We start from the raw sequence: 24,361 nt of genomic DNA, 5'->3' as shown, positions 1-24,361 counted from the left end.
CAACTCAGCAGGAGAGTACTTTCGAAGCAAACTATAAAAGGATCTAAGGACTGAAGAACTATTTTTGAGAAGGGACAGGGCCATGGAATTCAGGGTATTAGAGGAGCCAGATCCAGATAATTTAACACATTGATAATAAACCAGTTAATTAGTGGTTGTTGTTATTTTTGTCAGTGAAGTGGGAGACCAAAATAGTAATTGAGAGCAAATGGGGCAGAATTTTATATGGAGAAGAGGAGGTACAGAACAGGAATTTTGCAGAGTGAGCCCAGGAACAGATAATAATGTGAATGATACAGTAATTATAGCATGCCATCATGTGCAAGCCTCACTGTGGTTGATTCTATAGAGATTACAAAGCATTCATTTGGTCTGTGCAATATTTGGCTCTCATTATGCATTGCAACATGAGGGACATGTACATATTACGTTGTCAATCAGTGTAATTCAATACATCCCCTTGGAGTGCCTTTCAGGATTTGGGTTTTGTTTGGAATCACACCAAAATCAATGAGCAATTTTTATAGCTTCCCTTGGGAGGAAGGAGCCCACACAGGCTGGTCAGCTGCTATCAGAGATGTTACCTAATATGGAAATATGAGAATATCCTTTTTGCTCTTTCAACCATTTTGTTGATGGTTTCCTCTGAAACATTCTCAGTTTGTCATTGATATTGCTTTAAAGAAACGGATTAATAATATATGTAGTTTCTCCATCTCTTTCAATGTCAATATTTAGTTAATGAATCATGTGGATTCTTTCACCTGAATAGAATAGAATAAAATAGAATTTCTTACCATACCCTTAATCATTTTATAGGTTCTTGAGAGTTGATATTGTTTCTAAGTTCCGCATCCACCAATTTTACCTTTTAAAAAGCAACCAATGCAGACACGTCATTCTCCTTTGTCTCTTAAAAATAGATTTGTGTTGTATTATAGATAACTACAAAATATTTCATTTAAAACTGTACTTTAAACTTAGAATTTGGTACTTTAAACTTAGAACCTGTACTTTAAACTTAGAAACTGAACATGTCATCAGAAGAATCAAACAAACAAAATCCCTACAACTGCTTATTAAATATGCATTCATTTATATGTAATGATGAACTTTCATCAAATATATATATATATTTGAAATGACATTACTTTAAAACAAACACTTTCAGAAATTATGATAAAACATCAAGTTTTTCTCAGTCTGGATCTGCACATTTATCTTTTGTCCACACAAAAATATAAGACCTACATACTAGGCCAGGAGTCAGTGTCTGAGATTGTAGGTATCTGAGTAAATGAATGAGTTCATGGAGGCACAGGAACTCTACATAAGTGATTAGACTCTCTGGGGGATGAAGAGACTATGTTGGTGGGTGTAAAATCCATTTTTTTGCAATTCTCTCTATTATAGTAATGCCATAAATTATATTATTTATGCTTCTATTGGTTAAAAAAAAAACATTGACTTTTTGATAAACTCAACCTTTCAAGTCTATTACAACTTCATAATGTTCAATGAATTATAACCTTATTTATGAGGGATTGTACTTACAAATCTTCTAGAATCCTAGCTATGATCATTTTCAATAGCTCCCTAGATTTTCCTCTAAGTATTTATACAGAACTTATTTTATAATCTTATAAATATATTATATCACAAATATTTACTTGTGAGTCAGGTTTAAAAACTCAGAATTTTCCTGTGGAAATAAAATTTTAAAATTAGTTCCCTAAGTATGCTGACATCACCGATATACACCACAGTTCTTCTGTAGCATGGGCCCATAGTATTTTAGAATACATCCACAGTTCATAGTGATTTCTGTGTTGTTGGGGAATGGAGTGAGCGGGAGACTAGAACTGCACTTCACAGACCTATTGGGAGTGATTCTGACTGTAAACAATGTTCACAACATGAAAAGCAGCAATTATGTGGGCCTGGGAGGCTGCTGTGCTTGAGAAGGAGCTGTGACTTTCATTTTGATTTACGTGCACCTCTAATATTGCTAACAAAGGAGGAGTCATGTGTTTGTATGAAAATGAATGTAGAAATTAAACATTTATCTCAGCCACCAAGTGCCTTTATAGCTGTATTTAACATATAATATGAGGAAGGGGAGATTAAAACTATTGTTGATTGTTCCCATCGAAAGACAGCTTATTGGCATCATATTTTCCACAATTCTGTGTGTATTATATATAACCCTAGTTCTGGAAACTGGGGATGGGAAACCCCAATAGAAGAATAAAATGAGGGCATAATGAGGAAAGGTGTGGGGATTAAATGGATGTGTGTGCATGGAAAGGTAGTTAAAAGAACAAATTTTGCCAAAAATGAAGTAATAAAATTGATGATCACTAAGAAGCCTTCATAATTACTATAAGAATATGTACCTTCAGCATTTGTTTATTCACTTATCTATTCAGTCATGTGAGATCTTGTGTAACCTAAGATCTAATTCTTGTTGATTTGATAGTTGCATATTAGTGATTACCCTGTGACATTTCCAATCATACCATGCAGTATCAGTAAAGCTCTGGTCTCTTAGAAACTTTAAAGTATAAACAAACACCAAAATGTGGCATTGCAGACCATAATCACAATATTGTACATCCGAACTATAGAATTGAACTAATTTTCTGTCTACAAGTGTGTCCCCTTTGACTATTGTCTCCCCAACATTCCCACACCCAGCCCGGGGTAACAACCAATCTACTCTGTTTGTGTGATTTCATCTTTGTTAGAGTCCATACAGTCTTTATTTTTCTCCATCTGCTTATTTCACCTCACATCATGCCCTCAATATCCATCCATCTTGCTACCATCTGTAGGAATATATTTAAAAACACCTGAAACTAACATATACCTACAGGATGATTGACTTGTTACATAACAAAACCCTTGTTACATAACAAACATAAAAATACTAAAAAAATGGCAGTAAATAATTCATATAATTGAGGCAAAAGTTGTACAGTTCCATTATTGGGAATTAGAAGGGCTTCCTAGTAGAGTATATCAGTTTTTAATATCAGATCACAGTGCATAAAATCATGATGCTCTAGAGATAATCACAGGCCGTGTCATTTTGTGCCATTAGTTTTGCTGTTCTTCTTGGTGTTTTAACGAATGTGAATTTGCAACAAGACCCAGAATGCTAGATTCTAGGTTGATATAAAGAAAGTTAAAAAGCTTAATATTTTTAAAGACATATTTGAGTACTAACTTGAAGGCACACGTTTCACATAGCTTTTATTATTTGTGACTGAATTTTAATGAGAATGCTTACTTTATCAATATTTGCTCTTTAAAAAAACTCTTCAAAGCCAGTAACCATTTTATAAAATAGAATTAAAGAGGCAAAATGATTATGCTCAAAGTCAATGTGATATTATTTCAAGCTCATTTCAATAACCTTTTTATCAACTTTTATTAACTTCTTATTAAATTTTTATGAATATTCTATAATTTTCTGAGATACAGGTCACAATATGATTTTTGAAATAAAGTGTTTCCAGTTTCTTCTGATTTCTCCACTAATAACATGCCTTTGAAAGATCGTGAATTACATATTGTAATGGGTTTCATTATGTCATAGAACCACAATGTAGAATGTTTAAAATTCTACATTGATATATGTAGGCTTTTTGTATGTGGTATATTCTCCTTATCTATCCAGAATGATATATACTTTTATAATTCAGAAAAAAGATGATGGACTACACTTTATTATCATCTTGCTTGAGAAAGATAGAATTCCTTACAGAGCTGAATTCATTGCTCAATAACCCCACGCTCTTAATTTCTTGTTAATACTCATTTCCTCTTCAGGATCATTCGTCATCAAGGTAACAGCAAGTGATGCTGATGACTCTACAAGTGGAAATAATGCACGTCTCCTCTACAGCCTGCTACGAGGTCAACCATATTTCTCTGTTGAACCAACAACAGGTATTTCCAAATAAAACAAAGTAAAATTCAACATTATTCTAAGCAGGCAAATGTTAGAACAAAATTTCTCTGCATGTTTTACAGTTGTTTCAATAATTTCAGCTTTACTGGATTCCACATATATACAAAATAATGCAGTCTCTGTTGCAATAAATAATATGTTGTGACTTTAAATCATTCTTGTTAGTCTTTTAATTGACTTTTCTAAATTTGAGAGATTTGCTATTCCATGTCCATAGCACATTGTTTGCTTTTGGGGTGTAACATATATAAGGATTCCTACAAATCAATTAGGACAAGACAGACAATACAATAATAAAAAAATATGGGGAAGACACATTCATAAGAAGTAGACAAAGAATTGCCATACAAAAAGCCTGCAAGCATATTAAAACTGTTCAACCTCATTAGTCATCATGGGGATGCAAATTAAAACCACAATGAGATACACCTGCATGCCAATGGAATGCAATTAAATCTGGATTCACAATTGTGTCTATAAAGTGGTCTGAGCCATACAATTTTTTAAACTCTTTTTTTATTTAGATCAATACAATATTTTATATTTCTGTCTTTCCTTTTCCATTAATCAGTTCAGTATTTTATAAAATAAAAAAAAATAATTCATGCAACTGAATATAAGAATTATGTGACAATAATTCATTTTAAGAACTGTTGTGCCCAAAAGTTTGCCTATATAAATACTCTCTTTAAGAACTCATAGTCTGAAAAGATAAAAATAATACCCATAACTAGTCACAAACCAACTGCCCAACAATGTAGCAAGTGTCAATAGAAGTAAACCTCTGTGATTGTTAATAAAAGACAAATACTATCACCTTTTCTGCTTACACTTACATATTCAAAGAATTAAAGCATTTTGTTGGATTTTTAATATTTATTAAACATTCAACTCTTCTTATTGCTTCATTCAGCAACTATTAAATGGTTCTTTCTCAACCAGAGTTTTTGAGGGAATCAGCTTCTGAAAAATACTATTTGAGTGACTGTATTCTTAATTCTTCTAAGTATGGCACCTGGCTTCTATTATTCTGGATACACAGGGCAAGTTATTTTATTATTCAATATATGTTTAAGATGTTAGACTTTAATTCCCTCAATTCATCATTCTTGGTAGAAAATGGTTGAATAAGTAACAGGCATTGTAAAACATACTGTTTACATCATGTTAAGAAAATGACAATAAATACCCAGCTCGGACTCCTCTTTCTGAGAACTTGCAAATAGATGCTAAACATGTGAATATTGATGAATACATTTAAATAGGAACAAGAAAATAAGGACTATGTTATATTATGTGTTGAAGGCAGAATATACTGAAACCCAAAGTCTGTGGCAAAGGTGATGAGAGAGTGGAAAATTCTACATTATGAGAAGAACATAGGGGGAATTTCTGAGATGGGGGGAGTGTTGAAACTCTTGGACTAATTAGAGAGAATGTGGGAAAGCTTAGGGAGAGTGTAGAAATTGGATCACATGATGAATAGCTACATGTTAGGCCCTACTGGACTTTCTTCATCATGTTAAACCCTGTCTTTCCCCCAAATTTCAATGACTTTTACATTATATTGAACAAGTTTGCTGAAACTATTAATTGCATTGATGGAAGAGAAGGGGGGCTGGGCAGCAAAACAAATGACAACACCAACACTGAAGTAATAAGTTTTGGGGTCAATAAGATGATCTGAGAATATGTGTCCTTTGATGATTCTAAAGGTAAGAAGAACAGTTGAAAATAAAGTAGGCAAAGTTAATTGAAGCCCTCACCCGTGGGGAGCAAAGGCCTCCATATCACTCTCACCCACTGCTTAACTAACATCTATCTCTTTGGATATTATTTCCAAAAATTCTAATACTGTTCTTCCAATATGAAACACAATTTGCTCTTGAGTCCTACATAGCTAGATGCTAGCAGCATCTATTTAATAGTTTTCATACCAATTCATATAATAGTCAATAATTATGAAACATTTTGGACCACAGTTACAATCCATCACAACGTGATTCAATGTTTCTCTTTTTTTAACATACATCCCGATTATTTTAGTGGACACTTTTTCCTAGATGTACTTATAGATTGGCTGTTCTCTTTCTTGTATCAACAACAAGTGTTCTATGTTCCCAAAATTGTGAGAATTGCAGTCCCCTCACCTATGCACATTGTCCCTACTTGAATTTTCTTTTTAGTGAAAATTAATTTCTACAATTTCAGCAATTTCTCTCGAAATAGAAGACATTTATTACAACACCATGGTCTCATTTGAATTGGAATATGAATACATATACATGTAAGTTTCAAGTAATTGCGATTCAAAAACCAACCCTTCTTCATATATTATGATTCAATAAGATTTTCACATCATACATGCACCAACTTTTTTGCCTAAATCTGTTATTATAATTTACACATTTACCCCATAATAAATATTTTTCTAAGTTTAGGGGAACAGTTCATTAAATCTGTATTAGAGAAGAGAGCAGGAAATAAGATTGAAGTAAAAATTAAGTTATTTCTCTGCCTTATCTGTGGATTGACTTAACATAGGATTTTATCAAGGGTCTACTCATGGCCATAGTTTTGATGTGACTACTCAACTCTCAGCAAAGTAGTGTGTTGTCTTATTACTTTTACATTCTTTTCTCCACTACAGCATTTAGCACACTGTACTGGCTCAGAGTCTTTCAAAAGAATGACTGTTGGTTGAATTCTTAACAAATTAACTAGGAAGATACCGTGGTTAATAATAAAATAATAATTGAAGTCTGTTACATTTTTAAAGGAGTCATAAGAATATCTTCTAAAATGGATAGAGAACTTCAAGATGAGTATTGGGTAATTATTCAAGCCAAAGACATGATTGGTCTGCCTGGAGCACTGTCTGGAACAACAAGTGTGTTAATTAAGCTTTCTGATGTTAATGACAATAAACCTATATTTAAAGAAAGTAAGTAGACAGCATCTTGAATTTTCATTATAACTTAACTAATAGTACAGGTATCTCCCACTTTTATAAAGTTCACATAATACCACTTCACTTTTACAAAAGTCCTGCCTTACCCAAATGAAATCAGAAGAGAATATTCATGTTTATGAAAAAGGTGAAAAGTAAAATTAGTGTGTGGCATTGGTTTTGCAGCGCTGGTTTTATTTATTTATTTATTTATTTTGATGTTAAGCTTTTTTTTTTTTTTTATAAATTTTATTGTGATATTCCCCATACAATTGCAGCCCCCCATTCTGACCCCAATCCCTCCCCTCCCACCCCCGCCCCCCTAAAAGTGTCTCTGGTTCATAGTTTTTTGTTGATTTTGATTTTCACTTTCTTATAGTTATTCATTTTCCTGGTCCCTTATTTAAGTTTTCTAGATTCCTGCTATGAGTGAGACCATCCGGTATTTTTCTTTTTCTTTTTGGCTTATTTCGCTGAGCATGATCCCTTCCAGTGCCATCCATGTTGCAGCAAATTGCATGTGTTTATCTTTTTTGAATGCTGAGTAATATTCCATGGTATATATGTACCACATCTTCTTGATCCAGTCATCTATTTTTGGGCATTAGGGTTGTTTCCAAAGCTTAGCTATTGTAAACAGTGCTGCTATAAACATAGGGGTGCAGGTGTTCTTTGGAATTGATGTTTCTGTGTCCTTTGGGTAAATACCTAGGAGTGGAATTGCTGGATCATATGGAAGCTCTATGTTTAGTAGGTCCAGAAATCTCCACACAGCTTTCCACAGTGGTTGGACCAGTTTGCACTCCCACCAACAGTGCAGAAGAGTTCCTTTTTCTCCACACCCTCGCCAACATTTGTTGTTGCTAGTTTTTTTTGATATGTGCCATTCTCACTGGTGTAAGATGGTATCTCATGGTAGTTTTGATTTGCATTTCCCTGATGACAAGTGATGTTGAACATTTTTTCATATGCCTATTGGCCATTTGCATTTCCTCTTCAGAGAAGTTTCTTTTAAGCTCTTCTGCCCATTTTTTGACTGGATTATTTTCTTTGTTGTTGTTGAGTCTCATCAGCTCTTTGCAGATTTTTGTGATCAGTCCTTTATCATTAGTGTTGGGTGCAACCCCCAGTTGGTGGGGTTTCTCTTTGTTTTTGTTATTGTCTCTTTTGCTGTGCAAAAGCTCTTTAATTTGATGTAGTCCCAGCTGTTTATCTTTGCCTTCACTATCACTGCTTTGGGTGATGTGTCTGTAAAGATGTCTTTGATGTGCAAATCACGTAGTGTTTCGCCTATATTTCCTTCTATATATTTTATGGTTTCAGGTCTTATGTCTAGTTCTTTAATCCATTTTGAGTTGATTTTTGTGTATGGTGTGAGGTGGTGGTCAAGCTTCATTCTTTTGCATGTAGCGACCCAGTTTTCCCAGCACCATTTATTGAACAAACTTTCTTTGCTCCAATGCATATTCTTTGCTCCTTTGTCAAAGATTAGTTGACCATAAATCTGTGGGTTTATTTCTGGATTTTCTATTCGATTCCATTGGTCTGTATGTCTGTTCTTGTTCCAATACCATGCAGTTTTGATGACTATGGCTTTGTAGTATAGTTTGAAGTCTGGGAGTCTGATGCCTCCATTCCCTTCTTTTTTTTTCAGGAGAGCTTTGGCTATTCGGGGTTTTTTGTGATTCCATATGAATTTCATCAATAATTGTTCTATTTCTTTGAAGAATGACATTGAAATTTTGATTGGAATAGCATTGAATCTGTATATTGCTTTTGGAAGGATGGCCATTTGAATAATGTTTATTCTTCCAATCCACGAGCAGGGGATGTCTCTCCATTTCTTTGTGTCTTCTTCTATTTCTTTTAACAGTGTTTTATAGTTTTCTTTGTATAGGTCCTTTACCTCTTTTGTTAGATTTATTCCCAAATATTTGATTTTTTTTGTTTCAATAACAAAAGGGATGGTCTTTTTGATTTCTTCTTCTTCAGATTTATTGTTTGTGTATAGGAAGGCTACTGACTTTTGCGTGTTGATTTTGTATCCTGCCACTTTACTGAACTGATTGATGAGTTGAATTAGCTTTTCTGTGGAGTTTTTGGGGTTCTCTATGTATAATATCATATCGTCTGCAAATAGTGATAGTTTGACTTCTTCTTTTCCTATTTGGATTCCTTGGATGTCTTTCTCTTGTCTTATTGCCCTGGCTAGGACTTCCAGTATTATATTGAAAAGCAATGGTGAGAGTGGACATCCTTGTCTTGTTCCAGATCTTAATGGAATTGCTTTCAGCTTTTCACCATTGAGAATGATACTGGCTGTTGGCTTGTCATAGATGGCCTTTATGATGTTGAGGTATGTTCCTTGTATCCCAAGAATTTCAAGGGCTTTTATCATGAATGGGTGTTGCACTTTGTTGAAAGCTTTCTCAGCATCTATTGATATTATCATATGGTTTTTATATTTCTTTTTGTTGATGTGTTGGATAACGTTGATTGATTTTCGGATGTTAAACCATCCTTGTGCCCCTGGAATGAATCCAACTTGGTCATGGTGAATTATCTTATGGATACATTGTTGGATTCTGATAGCTAAAATTTTATTGAGGATTTTTGCATCAGTGTTCATTAGGGAGATTGGCCTGTAGTTTTCCTTTTTTGTGTTGTCCTTGTTCGGTTTTGGTATTAGTGTAATGTTGGCTTCATAAAACGTGTTTGGTATTGTCCCTTCCTTCTCAATTTTTTGGAAGAGTTTGTGAAGGATACGCACTAATTCGTCTCTGAATGTTTGGTAGAATTCATTTGTAAATCCATCAGGTCCTGGGCTTTTGTTTTTGGGGAGGTTTTTTATTACCATTTCAATTTCGCTAATTGTAATTGGTCTGTTTAGGTGTTCTATTTCTTCTTTATCTAGCTTTGGGTGATTGTAGAGTTGTAGGAATTTGTCCATCTCCTCTAGATTGTTAAACTTGTTTCCATATAACTGTTCATAGTAGTTACTGATTATTCTTTTGATTTCTGCTGTGTCCGTTGTGATTTCTCCTCTTTCATTGATGATCCTGTTTATTTGTGCTTTCTCCCTTTTTTCCTTTGTGAGCCTGGCTAGGGGTTTGTCTATTTTATTGATTTTTTCAAAGAACCAGCTCTTGGTTTCATTGATCTTTTGGATTGTTTTTTTAGTTTCAATTTCATTTATTTCTGCTTTGGTTTTTATTATTTCTTTTCTTCTACTGGTTTTGGGGTTTTTTTTGTTGTTCTTTTTCTAGATCTTTGAGCTTCGAGATTAGGTTGTTTCTTTGCGTTCTTTCTTGTTTCTTGATGTGAGCTTCTATTGCTATATATTTTCCTCTTATTACTGCTTTTGCTGCATCCCATACATTTAGGATATTGGTGTCCTCCTTGTCGTTCAATTCAAAAAATTTTTTAATTTCTTCTTTGATCTCCTCATTAGTCCAATGGTCTTCCAGTAGTGTGGTTTTTAATCTCCATGAGGTAGGAAAGTTCCTTGCCTTCTTTTTATGGTTTATTTCTAGTTTGATGCCTTCATGGTCAGAAAAGATGGTTGATATGATTTCAATCTTGGTGTATCTGTTGATGTTTGTCTTGTGCCCCAGTATGTGATCGATCCTGGAGAATGATCCGTGTGCGCTTGAGAAAAATGTGTACTCCGTTTTTTTGGGGTTTAGTGTTCTATAGATGTCTGTTAAGCCCAATTGCTCTAGGTCTTTATTTAGAGCTTTGGTTTCTTTACTTATTTTTTGTCTTGTTGATCTATCCATTGTTGATAGTGGTGTGTTGAAGTCTCCCACTACGTATGTGTTTTCTCTGATGTCTGTTTTCAGAGAGGACAACAGTTGTCTGATATATTTTGGTGCTCCTTCGTTTGGTGAGTATATGTTAATGAGTGTTATTTCTTCTTGAAGTATTGTCCCCTTGATCATAATGTAGTGACCATTGGGGTCTCTTTTTATCTTTTTGAGTTTGAAATCTGTTTTATCTGATATAAGTATAGCTGTTCCTGCTTTCTTTTTTGGTCCATTTGCTTGTAGGATTGTTTTCCATCCTTTAACTTTGAGCCTATTTTTATCTTTTGTAGCTAAATGTGTTTCCTGGAGACAGCAAAAGGTTGGGTTTTGTTTCTTAATCCAGGCTGCAACTCTGTGTCTTTTTATTGAAGAGTTTAGTCCATTTACATTTAGAGTTAATATTGATATGTTAACATCTGTATTTGCCATTGTGTTTGTCTTTCTTTTGATTTTATTTATTTATTCTTTTAATAACTTTTTTTTTTTTTGGCCTTCTTTCATTGTTATTCGTCGCTCTGAGGTTCTGGCTTTTGGACTCCTTGTAGTATTTTTTGGAGTGGGGGTTTAGTTGCAATGAAATTCCGGAGTTTCTGTTTGTCTGGGAAGGTCCATATTCTTTCTTCAAAGAGGAAGGAGAGCTTTGCGGGATAGAGTATTCTTGGTTGGCATCTGTTTTCTTGGAGTCTGTTGACTATGTCCCTCCACTCTCTCCTTGCCCGTAGTGTTTCTTCGGAGAAGTCTGATGTCAGCCTGATTGGTTTTCCTTTGAATGTTATCTGTTTCTTCCCTCTTGCCAGCTTCATTATTTTTTCCTTGTCCTGGATTCTTGGGAGCTTTACTATTATGTGTCTTGCTGTATTTTTTCTTTCGTCGTGGAAGTTTGGTGTTCTTCTTGCTTCTTGTATATCAATTTTCAGCTCCTTCTTCACATTTGGGAAGTTCTCTTCAATTATCTCTTTGAATATTTTCTCTGTTCCTACATCTCTCTCCTCTCCTTCTGGTATTCCTATAACTCTTATATTTCCTTTCCTCATGGAGTCAGATAGTTCCCGAAGTCTTTCTTCGTTCTTTTTCCTTCGTACTTCTCTTTCCTTTTCTGTTTTGGTTCTTTTTATTTCTGTGTCTTCAAGATTACTTATTCGTTCTTCCATTTCATCTATTCTGCTTTCATTGCTTTTCCCAGAATTCTTTAGTTCTTCCATTAATTCTTTGATCTCCTGCATTTCTTTTACTTCCCTCTTTAGGGACTCAATTTCTTTCTTCTGACCATTGTTTTCCCTCTCTAGGGACTCAATTGCATTCTTCTGATCGTTGATTATTTTTCCCTTATCATTGTTTTCCTTTATGACTTCTGTCAGTTTTTTAATCACGGCAATTTTAAATTCTCTTTCTGGAAGGCTCAGAAATTCTTCCATGTTATTGTCGTTGCAATCTGGGGGCTGGCTTTCTTTTTGTGGTTTGCTTTTTCTCTGGAGAGTTGCTAGGTTGCGTGTGGTTCTTCTCCTCCCTACTGTTTGTTTTCTAATTTGCCGTATGCGTTGGGACACTGTGTTGTTGGGACTGGCCGGCATCTTGGGTGGGCTTCTCTGTTCCCCTCTGGTTCTTCCAGGAGTCATCTGTCAGTTTCAAGCAGCCTTTACTGGAGAAAGGTCCCTGTTCTAAAATGCCGATGTGGGGACACACTCCCCTGTGTTGCAGCGCTGGTTTTAAAGGCAGCACATACCATGAGCCCCAAGGGTGGCACTAAGCTCCATCCCCAGATTTTTGCAATCTGAACATTTCCCTCATTACCTATTTGAGTAGTATGTGGCAGAAAGAGAGATTTAGAATAAGTTATTGGTGGAAAGTGTGGGTATGCTTCCCTACAGTCCATAAATAAAGGGTGTTATATTAGGAGTTTCTTATGTGTATTAGTTATGCAAAATATCTTGATTTGTTTAAAGGTTTATACCGCCTGGCTGTCTCTGAATCCGCACCCGCTGGTACGTCTATAGGAAAAATCATGGCCTCTGATAATGACATAGGAGAGAATGCAGAAATGGATTATAGCGTGGAAGATGATTCACAAACATTTGACATCATTACTGATGATGAGACCCAAGAAGGAATAGTTATATTAAAAAAGGTATATGTATTAAAATTATTTCCTTAGCAGAGTAGTATAAAATCAAATCAAAAATACATACAATTCACTTTCTCTAGCTGATTAGTTTTTGTCTTATTTAAGTAATTGGAATGAGAACCTATTATTTGTGGTTTAAGGAGAAAAAGTTTAGAAAAGAAAGTGTTAGTTATTACAAAGTATCTTGAGCAATATGTAGAAAAATCTAAAAATAAAAAATCTTTAAGTAAAGCACAATTTGAAAAGATCTTAAATAAGAGAAAATTCTAACTCCCTAAGAAATTTTGCCCAGAAAACTATATTTTTATCCTAAAAACATATAGTTATTATCCACAAGCATTTTATAATAATTTTGAAGATTAAATACCAATGGGGATTTGCTGTGCAAATGTCTAGTGATCCCAGTGCATAAAACGTAAATCTAAAAAACAGTTGAGTCTTCATTATAACTAAGACTTTTTTCACCTAAATAATAAATACCTTAGATTATTGAAATTATGTCTTCTTTGTACACTATATTTCTTTGCAGAAAGTGGATTTTGAGCACCAGAATCACTATCGCATTAGAGCAAAAGTTAGAAATTGCCATGTTGATGAACAGCTCATGAAATACCACGCGGAACCTTCCACCACTGTCATTAAGGTCCAGGTGCGGGATGAAGATGAGCCCCCTGTTTTCCTCCACCCATGTTACATGTTTGAAATCTATGAAGGACTCCCACGTGGATCATTTGTAGGCATGGTCTCTGCCACAGATCCAGATCAGAGGAAATCTCCTATTGGGTATGTTGGATGACCAGCTTGCAATAATACATCAAGGAACACAGAATAGCTTAAAAACAATGATATAGGGGTAGTATCTACATTTATAGAATGCTGATCAAATTTGAAATTACGAATCAATAAGTTAAAATAGACAACCCATCTACAATTACAAACATGCACAAAATAGACAATCACCAACTAAAATTCCATACTGTATTATTTGGAGTAAGAATATGCAGGGGAAAAGCCCATAAAATTGAGAATATTTTTACAGATACCCCTTAAAGGAGTAAAAACGAAATAAGAACATTCAGAAATAAATTATTGCATCACAATTAGACAATATTTGCCTCTAGAGTAGCTTTATATTCAAGTATTATATTTTAGCTTTTCCCCAATAATCCAATTTAGATATGGTTAAACATAAAGACCAAAATCTGTTGCATGTTTCCTTCTGCCATCTGCCCTTACTCACCTGTTTTCCACATTTAAAAGGCCACAGAATTAAACAAACTTGCATGTGTATATTAAGATTCTGAACAGTGAATCGCTCTTTCAAGGGAAAAGAGCTTCTGTTAATTTTTGAGACTAAGGAATTCTCCTACGGCTCTAATAAAATTCCTAGTCATAAAAGTCTCCCCTCTAATATGTAGCTATAGTTTTTATTTAGGAATGTAATTTTAGTAAAATATATAAAATATATAAGGATTATAAGTATGTAAGTAATAAATATAAGTGTATAAACAACATATATCTATGGACATAATTTTATCTCTATATGTAATGATTTAATTATAACCCTATATATATATGTTTAAATATTTTAAATAGTATATCTATTAATCTATTCATTGTTCTTCTGGGAATAGTAAAGAATATGTAATTGCAAAAGTGCTTTAATGATTAATTTATTCATTATAGTATATTTTATTATCATTTATAGTGTTGGAAACAATTTAAATATTTAATCTTAGTGGTGTAATTTAGGCAGTTAATGGGGAATGCTTTACCAACAAAAACATGGTATAATTTTATAAATCATACAAAATTATTGTTTATTATAAGAAAAAATGTTGCAAGTACATTAGACAAATTAGTGAATCATGCCTAAATTTTAACAGAGATCATGTGTTTTGGTGTGTCATCACTACTTGTGGTTACTTATTTTATGTCAAAATGTTTTGGTAATAATTTTCAGCTTTATACTAAAATCAATTGCTTAAAAAAGTGTTTGTGAGCAACTACCAAAAGAGTATATTCTAATACCTTTCATAGAGGTGCCTTTTAAATAAGATTGCTTTGCAGATATTAGAATGACAACTTTTTGTTTGCTTGTGGTATAATCTGATTTTAAGTAAGAAAGTAAAAGATCCAGAAAATGATTAAAACCAAAATGCTAAATAATATCAATTTCAGCATTAGATTAATAATATCTATTCTATAAGCCTCCATGATAGCACAGGCAGAAACCAAAGGGAATCATAGATAATTGTACTTTGTCCTCAGAGTTATTCTAATACTTGAGGAAAAAAATACTAAACTATAATAAACAAAGTGAATTATACTTAGTCCTAAAAATTCATGTTTTCTAGCCCCCACCCCAATTAAGAATCACTTGTGTTTTCAGATTTAGCAAATCTAGGATGGAATAAGTAAAGTGGTTTTCAGAAAATTTTTATCACTGGTAGGCCACAAAAACTTGAGAACTAAGATATACCTTTATATGAATTATAATAATAAGCTGTATACTTAAATACCAAGAAAACCCAGGGCATAGGTCTGAAGGAAGAATGCACTATTTAGATGTGCAAGTGAAATGATGTGATTATTTAAGCATGAGGAAATTTCCTTAAAATTTTCATTTTATACCTGCACTATATATTATGATATTATCTATATTCCAGATATAAGAGGTTTACTGCCAGTGTTCTGTATGACTCATTCTCTGAAGATTTTTGAAGTTCCCTTTCTAATTAAGTCTATAGTCAAATTTAAAAATTTTTGTAAATATGATTGTGATGGTGTATTACTTTGTTAGAATGAAAGCACAAGTTAAATCCAAGTCAAGAAGTGAAATAAAAAGGGAAGTAAAAAAGCAGTGCAAAAATTATACAAAATTACAATGAAACCAAAAGCTGGTTCTTTCAAAACACCAATAAAATTGATCAATCTCTAGCTAGACCACCAAATGAAAAAAAAGAAAAATAGACACAATAATCAGAAATGAAGAAAGCACATAACAATTAAATCTATAAACATCAGACATCATAATAAAGAATACTATAAACCTGTAGCCGATGAATTCAGACAAATTACTTGAGAATCTACCAACAATCACATACATAAAAAGATACAGAATGTTGAATAATTAAGTGTCTGAGAAACAACCCTGTTTATTTTGTGGGTGTTTCAAAAGTGTCAGGGATAGTTTTCACCTTTTAAAGAAAAGGCTGTCATTAAACACTCTTTATATGCACAAAAAAGGATGCCTCCAAATCCTTGAAAGACACTGGGGAGCTGCATCAGGCTTGGAAAGATAAGGCTTTATGTGTCTGTGCCTTTGGTCTAAGACTTCTGTAAAGGCCTTTAGAGAAACATCCATGGGAGAATCATTTGTTCAGATGATTCTTGCAAAAGCTGTTAGCAATAAGAAAACATTGCAAGGTCATGTTTTATTTATTCAGCACTTTGAGAGGAATGAAGACTTCCATTAAAAGGAATTTTGAGGTGAACCAGAGATTAATCTTCTAAACATCAGAATCTCATGTTGTAAGCTTTCCAGCTCAAGTTCTTTTCAAAATGAATTGCATACTCCTTTTCTTTCTTAAATGGTGTGTATTGGCTGTGATATAAAATGTTACTGATGACTCAAGGCCACAGTTTTGAAAACTTTTATTTGAGAATAACCTCAAACAGAGAGCTTGTAAAAATAAAAATAGTACAAAGAAAAATGTGGAAAGAAAGTTGTAAGAAATATATGCATATATAGCATGTATAGTCATACATCTATAAACATATAAAATCATAAAACGTACATATATCTCACCTAAGACACACATACATAAATTTAATTTTTTAATTAATAACTTTTCAGGCCCAGATAGTGTCACTGGTAAAACATATAAAAAATTACAAGTAATTAATGAGTTGGTATTGATATGATTCAATAGCAATACTTTTTTTTTTAATGTAGCAAATTTATTGGATGTTAAACAGTCACAATAGATCAATACACATAAGCAAGATGAAAAAGCTCTTGACAAAAGAATAATTAGTCCAACTCTTTTTTTTTAATAGTAATGCATAACAGGAATGCAGGAACATTTGCACATATAAAATTTTTCAATATAATTTGGCGTGTTAACAGATTTAAAAAAAAAGTATGGTCATGTCAAAATATGTAAAAAATCATTTGTAATGTTTGAAACCCATGCATGATTTTTCAAAAGCAACCATGGACATACTAATGAATAAAAGGGAGGCTTTTAGATTTGATAAAGAGTATCTTCAAAAAACTTGCAATTATACTAATAATGACCCAGTCCTTCTTCCCTAAGGAGTGTATTCCCTAAAGGTGTAATCTTTCATCAGTCCAAAACAATGTGATATTGAAGTCCTAGCCACGTAATAGCAAGAAAAAGAGATGCCAAAAGAATGGAAGGAAAGGAAATTTGTTCTTTCATTACACATCAATTGATTTTCTACATAGACATTTCCATGGTATTTACAAAAAAAAAATCTAGATATAACAGGGGAGTTTATCAAATTAGGAGGATGCAAGATTGTTATGAAATTAACACACATTAACCATATGCCCAGATTCTACTCTTGAGCATTTCCCCCAAGGAAAATTAAAATTGGCCTCTGGGTTGAATTATTTATCCAAAAAGATCTGCTGAAGCTTTAACATGCTGTACCTCAGTTGTGACCTTCACAAGCAGTTGTGACCCTCACAATTCAGAAGCAGAAACATAGTGAAAGTTGAGATGAGGTCCCCTAGAGTGCGTAGAACCTTTCATCCTGTATGGCCGGTGTCCTTGTAAGAAGAAAACAGCAAGGCCCCCATGGAAAATACAGACAGGTGGCAATGGAAGTAGATTGGAGTGACACTTCTACAAACTAGTGAATCCAAGGATTACTGGATCATCTTGTGGTTTCAAAGTAGAAAGGAATGAAATAATTAGCACATATGTTGAAAGGGCCCAGAAATCATGCTACGATTACTCCTGATATCCAAGATTGTCAACATTTAGGCAACATATACATAACGATATTCTGTACATTTCACATTTGACCGCTTAAATATCCAAAATAAATTCGAGTTGATACTGATATGACTTAATAGAGACACATCTTTCTCTTATTTTAAATGTAATAAATTTGTTGGCAGTTAAAAAGCCACAACATGAGTACATTTATCGTTAAAATAATAATAAACCAGGATATCATGCAGGGGTGTGGTTCCCAAGCAGAGTTCAGTGCCTCTCATGCTGCAACCCAAAGTTAAAGATAAAAGTTGTATATAATTATAATGTACAATGTGATGATATAATTTCATAGTAAAGTGGTTCTTCTGTCAAGGTAATTAATGCATCTTCTCACACAGTTACCATTGTGTGTGTGGGATATCTGAAATCTACACTGATAGCAAATTTCCAGTAAAAGTATATGACAGTGGTAATTATTTTAGACATGTTTCATCTAAGGATATTAACTTATCAAGATATATCCCTGGGAACAATAATTACAAAGGGACAATAGTAAAGAAACCTGGCTGGCACTCCCTTAATCAAGTGACTAAAGTTCTTACCAGCATTAATAGCCTACAATGAATATATGTACCAATTGACATGATGTCAAAGGAGGGCACAAGTTTTATTGTCATTCTTGCCAAAAATATGGAAATTACTTACTCATGAGAAAAAATCAGACACACCCAAGTTGATGGACATTCTATGGAAATGACCAGTGTTCTTCCAAAGTGTCTAAAGCATAAAAAGCAAGAAGATTGAGAATAGTGGAGGAGACATGGAAACTATTGCAATATGCAAGCCTGGGTCAGCCTATTTCCTTTTTCATAAAATAGAAAAAGAAACTTAGTTGAAAACTGGTGAAATCCAAATACAGTAAAATGAATATATTTTGGAGATCTAATATACAGCACAGTGTAGCTTTTAGGTGATGCCTCATGCACAAAGAAGGTCTCTCTGTGAAGCAATGGACATGTTAATTCATTTGACTGTGATCAGCTTTCACAGTATATAAAAATATTAGCCCATCATTTGAGTATCTTAAAAGTTCATGTTGTACAACTAAATATATAAAAATTGTATTCATCAATCATAGATCCATAAAGCTGGAAAAATATATTAATGCCAAATTCCCAAATATAGTCTGTTTCGTTTGTAGCATTACAGCACTTAGTTTCTTAGTGTTTACACAGTAATAATGCTGTGGTTTAATATTAGATGTTAACATTAGGAGAAGCTGGGTGAAGACCATATGGAAACTCTCTGAACTATTTTTACAACATCTCTGTAAGTCTAAAATTACTTCAAAACATGTTTTTAACTGGGAAATTTACCAATGGTAGAGGAGGCTGAGTTAGATGAGATGAATATCAAAATAACACTTCTTTATTTATCTATTAATTTTCTGATGTTGATCTCCTATTTTTAAAAAATAAAGTTAAAGGAAAATATTTATATCTAGTATTAGAATATAAATATTTTAATTGGTTTTACATTTTGAAAAAATATATGTATAATTTAGAATGGGGAATTTTAAATAGTCAAAGCCATCTGTATGATTAGCATCAGTGGTTCTGGAAGAGGCCAAAAGAAATAATACATATTTCACAATATTGCTAATATCACAATAAGGTTTCTAGTTTCTCTGTTCTACCTAGAGTCCTATGTCAGTTTTTATTTCTGTTTTATTTTTTTCAGTAGGTCCTGGATTTTAATTGCAACCTAGATATTGCTTCCTAATTTCTAATGGATGCTTAATATTACTAGAAACTATGATTTCCTGTCTAACTTTTGACTGGTGTTATTTGGGGTGGTGTATTGTAGAACCACGATAGATTCTTAATTTTTTATACAAAATTAACTGTTAATCTGCTGTTTCATTTTTGTCAGTAAATCTCTTAAGAAATGTGATCACTTGTCTTGATGTAAGTGAATTGCTTATAAAGATTTAAAGCACTTTAAAATAGTTAAAACCAAACTCCTCTAAAGCTTAATTTTCTGTAATTTCTATTTTAATTCTCCTCTGAACACCAAGCTACAAATTAGCGTGATATTTTTAGAGACCTGTCAATTGAAGATTAAAATATTCTCATCTTTTGCCACATAATTATGGCAAACCTCATTGATGTCTCATCAAAGTCTTTGGGAATGTATGTGCAATGAGAAGTTATCACTGAACCCTAGCTATTACTCTTCTTTAATTTTTATTATTAATCATTTGCAAGCAGATAAGACATGCTGAGTACTTCAAAGACTTCTTTCATTGTGGAATTTGAGATCATTTTCTAGGCTTCTGCATGACAGAATTTTATTACCTGGTTTCTTCTTCCCATGCATGACCTAATAACACCTTACATCTATCATCCTTATTTGGGGGATAAAGTCTCTTTATATAGAGACTTTAGTTCTTATTAAATATTACCAAACTTTTTTTCCTTTATACAAGCAAAAACAAACATTGCTCTTAAGTCATCTTGGTGTTTATTTTCCTATCTCCACTGAGGTGAATCTTAAATATATGAATGTACCTTATTGAAAATTATGCAACATTACATTGATTATGTGGCACATGCATTTAATGACTTGTCATTACTTAAGAAGAATCTTGTGTATAAACTGTTACACAGAGAAAATTATGACAGTGGGAATATCTCCCTCTTGCTGCAGGTATTCTATCACCAGAAGCCAGGTGTTCAGTATTGATGACAATGGCACCATCATCACAACTAACTCTCTTGATCGGGAGATTAGTGCTTGGTACAACCTAAGTGTTTCAGCCACAGAAAAATGTAAGTACTCACCTCAGTGCCACATGTTGTTTTGCCATATTTTTACAATAATGGTGGTTAGTGCAAAATATATTTCATGGAAAGAAGTAGCCATTTGCATTATAAAATAAGTTAGGAGAACAAAGTATACACATGGGGTTCATAGGCTACAAGATTATACTGTAAATTTGAAAAATTGTCAAGACATGTGAGTCTTGAGTGATCATTTCAAACAGTATATAAATGTCACATCACCACACTGAAAACCACAACCTAATATGTTGTACATTATATTTCAATTGAAAATAGAAATAAATTATGTAATTTAGAAAATCAGTAAATAAAACTCAGTTTTCAATTTTTAAAACTGAAGTTTTAAAATCCTTTAAGTAGTTATATGCTTTTTAAAATATCTTAGTAAATATATTTCTTATCAGTTTTCCTATAACAGGTGATATTATACATATCTTTACATGTTTCTGTGGGTTCCTTTTGAACTTTAGAGTTTATTGAAAAAAGATCTTTTGAAAACATATTTACTCTTGAAAAATAGTTATGGGTAGAAATAAGTCATACATAAAACTTATTTCATCGGAATTAGTCCCTTAAAGCAAAATTTTCAATTTAGAGTAATATCTAGTTAATGTCATGCTTTATTGAACTTGAACTACTATTCAAATAGTAAAAGTATAGAGTAGAAATTAAAATTTTAAGTTTAAAATAATTAAACATTGACCAATAATATTGTATCATTAATCAAAATCAGGGTAAGTCTAACTTGATAGACTGTGAATTCATGAGTAGACTATTCCAGACTTCAAATATAGAATTCCTGTATCTTAGTTCATTTCTAAGATGATATTAGAGGTGATTTTACATAGTAGGGCCAAAGTGACTCTCCAACACATGCTTTTAAAATAGAAGTACTCAAAAGTAGTTAAGATTCAATTGAAATTACTGGGAAGAATATGAAGGCTTTATAAGAATTTATTGGTTGTCTGTACATCATAAACATATTAATATATACTCAAATTGAACTCATCTGGCTGTCAATTAAATCAATAATCAATAGAGGCCAGTTTTTATTTTCAGTAATAAGCAGATATCTCAGAATTTTCAGTTTGTAAATCATCTGGATAGTGTCTTCAAAATAATCAGTCAACTATTAAATGATTATATTGATTCAAACTCAAAGGAAGGGATATAACAAAATGTAGAATGATTATCAAAATCATTCCTATTAATAAGTTGCAAGATTTAGTCTGGTGCAGAACTAAATTAAATTTTCAACATGAAATGTTTTAAAACACATTCTTTCATGTAACAAATTTTATATAGAATTGTAATAATCTCGTTTATTGCATTGTTTTTTGAAAGTATTTAAACATATCTCTTAGTCTTCACATCATGGAGCAGTTGGCTGGTGATATGGTAGAGTGAAAAGCATCGCCTGCAGATGCTTTTGTCCTGTATTGAATAGCACTATGGAAACACTGCAGGAGGACTTGGGTCTTGAGTCTGGGTTTTGCATTTTCCATTTAACTAAACAATAAAGGATGGGGGAGCAAATGTTACAAGGGAATAAATGTTGCCGGCTACTGCAACAGAAGAAAAACCAAGGCTCTTGGTGTCAGAAAACACAAAGATGTTTATTTGAAAAGCAAGAAGGTTTTTATTCATTGGGGAATTCTGAGAACAAATTATTTATAATGTCAGTATTTACAAAACTATTGAATAAAGGAATTGAACTCAGCTCAAGGGAAAACTGCACAGCTTTAAAAAATGCTTCTCTATAAAATAGTTTCAAAAGAACATGCTACATAAATTATGTAAATGACTATTCACAATTAACTTATTTTAAATATTAGATTGTGTTTTTGTAAGAATATATCATTTACTTTTGTTAAATTAGAAGTACTATAACGGACTTATTAGATAACAGTATCTTTAAAATTTATTATATGTATTCTTAGATACTCTTATCTTTTATGAATGAGTAGGAAAAAAGATAAGTAAGTATTGATATGAAAAGTTTGCCTAATAATTTATAGTATATCCCATTAATTTGATGCTTGCATTTCATCAGGGAGATATTATGAAGATTTCTAGAGGAACTTTGAAGTATTTTGATTGCCTTTTTTAAAAAACAGTGGAAGCAAATTGTAGTATCATAAAATGGATCAAAAATAGTCATACAAATATTTGGGTTGCAAGATAGCTGTTTACAAAGAATTTAATACATAGAAGTTAATCACTGTTACAGGAATAAGTGGTTAGAGATGTTGTCAAGTACAGGAATTAAACAATTCATGCAGGTCTGTTCTTGGTGCTATGTATATTTTTTAAAATTAAAAATTGTGGAGATTTGATAATTCCATTTTTATTTTATCATAGTTGCAAGATATGCAATGAAATTTCTAAATAATGCATAACTAGATCGTCTCAGAAACCCACAAAGTTAGTGTCCATTTAACTCATCTTTAAGATGTATTTTTGAATTTTTTTTTCCATTTTAAGGGAAAACTGGTTCGAACAAGTTTCTATAATGCTGGGTAACCAAGGATCTTGCATTTCTTTTCTCTGTCTTGAATATTTTTAGGAGCAAAACTCATTGTAGAGCAATTTTGAAAAAAGTATTTGTTAGGTGCCAATATTTTCATTACTACGACAGTATGAAAATAAATGCTTGACCATTGAAGTCACAATTGTACTATGAACCAACCACCTGAACCTAAAATTGATATAAACACACTTGCCTCATGGAACTACCTTGAAGATGGTTGCCTAACAGTTTTGCTGATTGTTTTTCCAACAAATGAAGTTCATAATACTTAGTCTTCCCTTGGAAAGCTTCCCAAACTAAGCACCAAACAATTTATCAGCATGCCAGCTAAGTGAATAAAAATATTAACCACTTTAAAATGAGTCTCTGAAGATATGTGTTTGTTTTGTGCAGTCTTGCCAAAGGTTTAATTGAAACTTAATTTTAGACAGATTTTTCAGAAAAAAGATAAAAACTTTTAATGAATTTCTCACTAATATTTCTTTAGTTTATTTGTACCTGGAATGATTTTTCCATTTAACTTACTTAAGCAAAATGCTGTTCTATGGTGAAATATATAAAGTATTGAAAGCATTAAAATGAGCCTCATTTTATAATAATTAAATTTTAAAATATTTAGCAATATATATTCATATTTTAATATTGTTTAATCTGTTTTCACCCTGAATGTAACAAAATAGAGGCAAGTCTCAAAATGATAATTTCTAATGATATTGTCTAAAGGTCATGCATTTTTGTAGGTAATAAGCCTCACACATTTTAATATTTAATTAATTGAAAATTGCCATTTGTTAAGGAAATGTGATTACACACAAAACCTCATCGCAAGCCAGAGAACTTGCCAGCAAAGGTGGAATAATTAAAAAGCACTGAACCAGATGTGATGTGATTCACAGGAAATCCACTAAGAAATTGCCAAGATAGAAAGAGATTCCACCTTTTTATTTAGTGTTGGGAAGAGGAAAAAATTTCTGTACCTCTTTGTGTTTTTCTTGGACTAGTTGAGTAATTAAATCAACATCACAGAGATTTGTGGGAGGAAAAAAACACATGTTATTTAGACATGTGGATTCCAAAGACAATAAGGCAAAATAGCAGAACATATCTTGAGCTAAGAAATAAAAGAGAGGCCTGGGGCATCTTGGAGAAATGAGGGGGAAT

At 32.7% G+C, this 24,361-nt stretch overlaps 1 protein-coding gene across 1 annotated transcript in view; it reads left to right on the top strand.

Annotated features, from left to right (window-relative positions):
* CDH19 (cadherin 19) overlaps window positions 1-24,361 on the top strand; it is a gene marked incomplete at both ends in the record, with an annotated part of 46,582 nt that overhangs the window by 5,268 nt on the left and 16,953 nt on the right. The window contains 5 exons of the mRNA XM_084251777.1: window positions 3,835-3,954; window positions 6,756-6,920; window positions 12,676-12,857; window positions 13,384-13,637; window positions 20,537-20,658. Of these exons, the coding sequence (XP_084107903.1) occupies window positions 3,835-3,954; window positions 6,756-6,920; window positions 12,676-12,857; window positions 13,384-13,637; window positions 20,537-20,658 (843 nt within the window). The remainder of the gene's footprint in view (window positions 1-3,834; window positions 3,955-6,755; window positions 6,921-12,675; window positions 12,858-13,383; window positions 13,638-20,536; window positions 20,659-24,361) is intronic.

This window comes from Talpa europaea (assembly GCF_964194135.1).
Source record: "Talpa europaea genome assembly, chromosome: 13".
NCBI lineage: Eukaryota > Metazoa > Chordata > Mammalia > Eulipotyphla > Talpidae > Talpa > Talpa europaea.
This window is presented reverse-complemented; position numbering and strand designations above follow the sequence as displayed.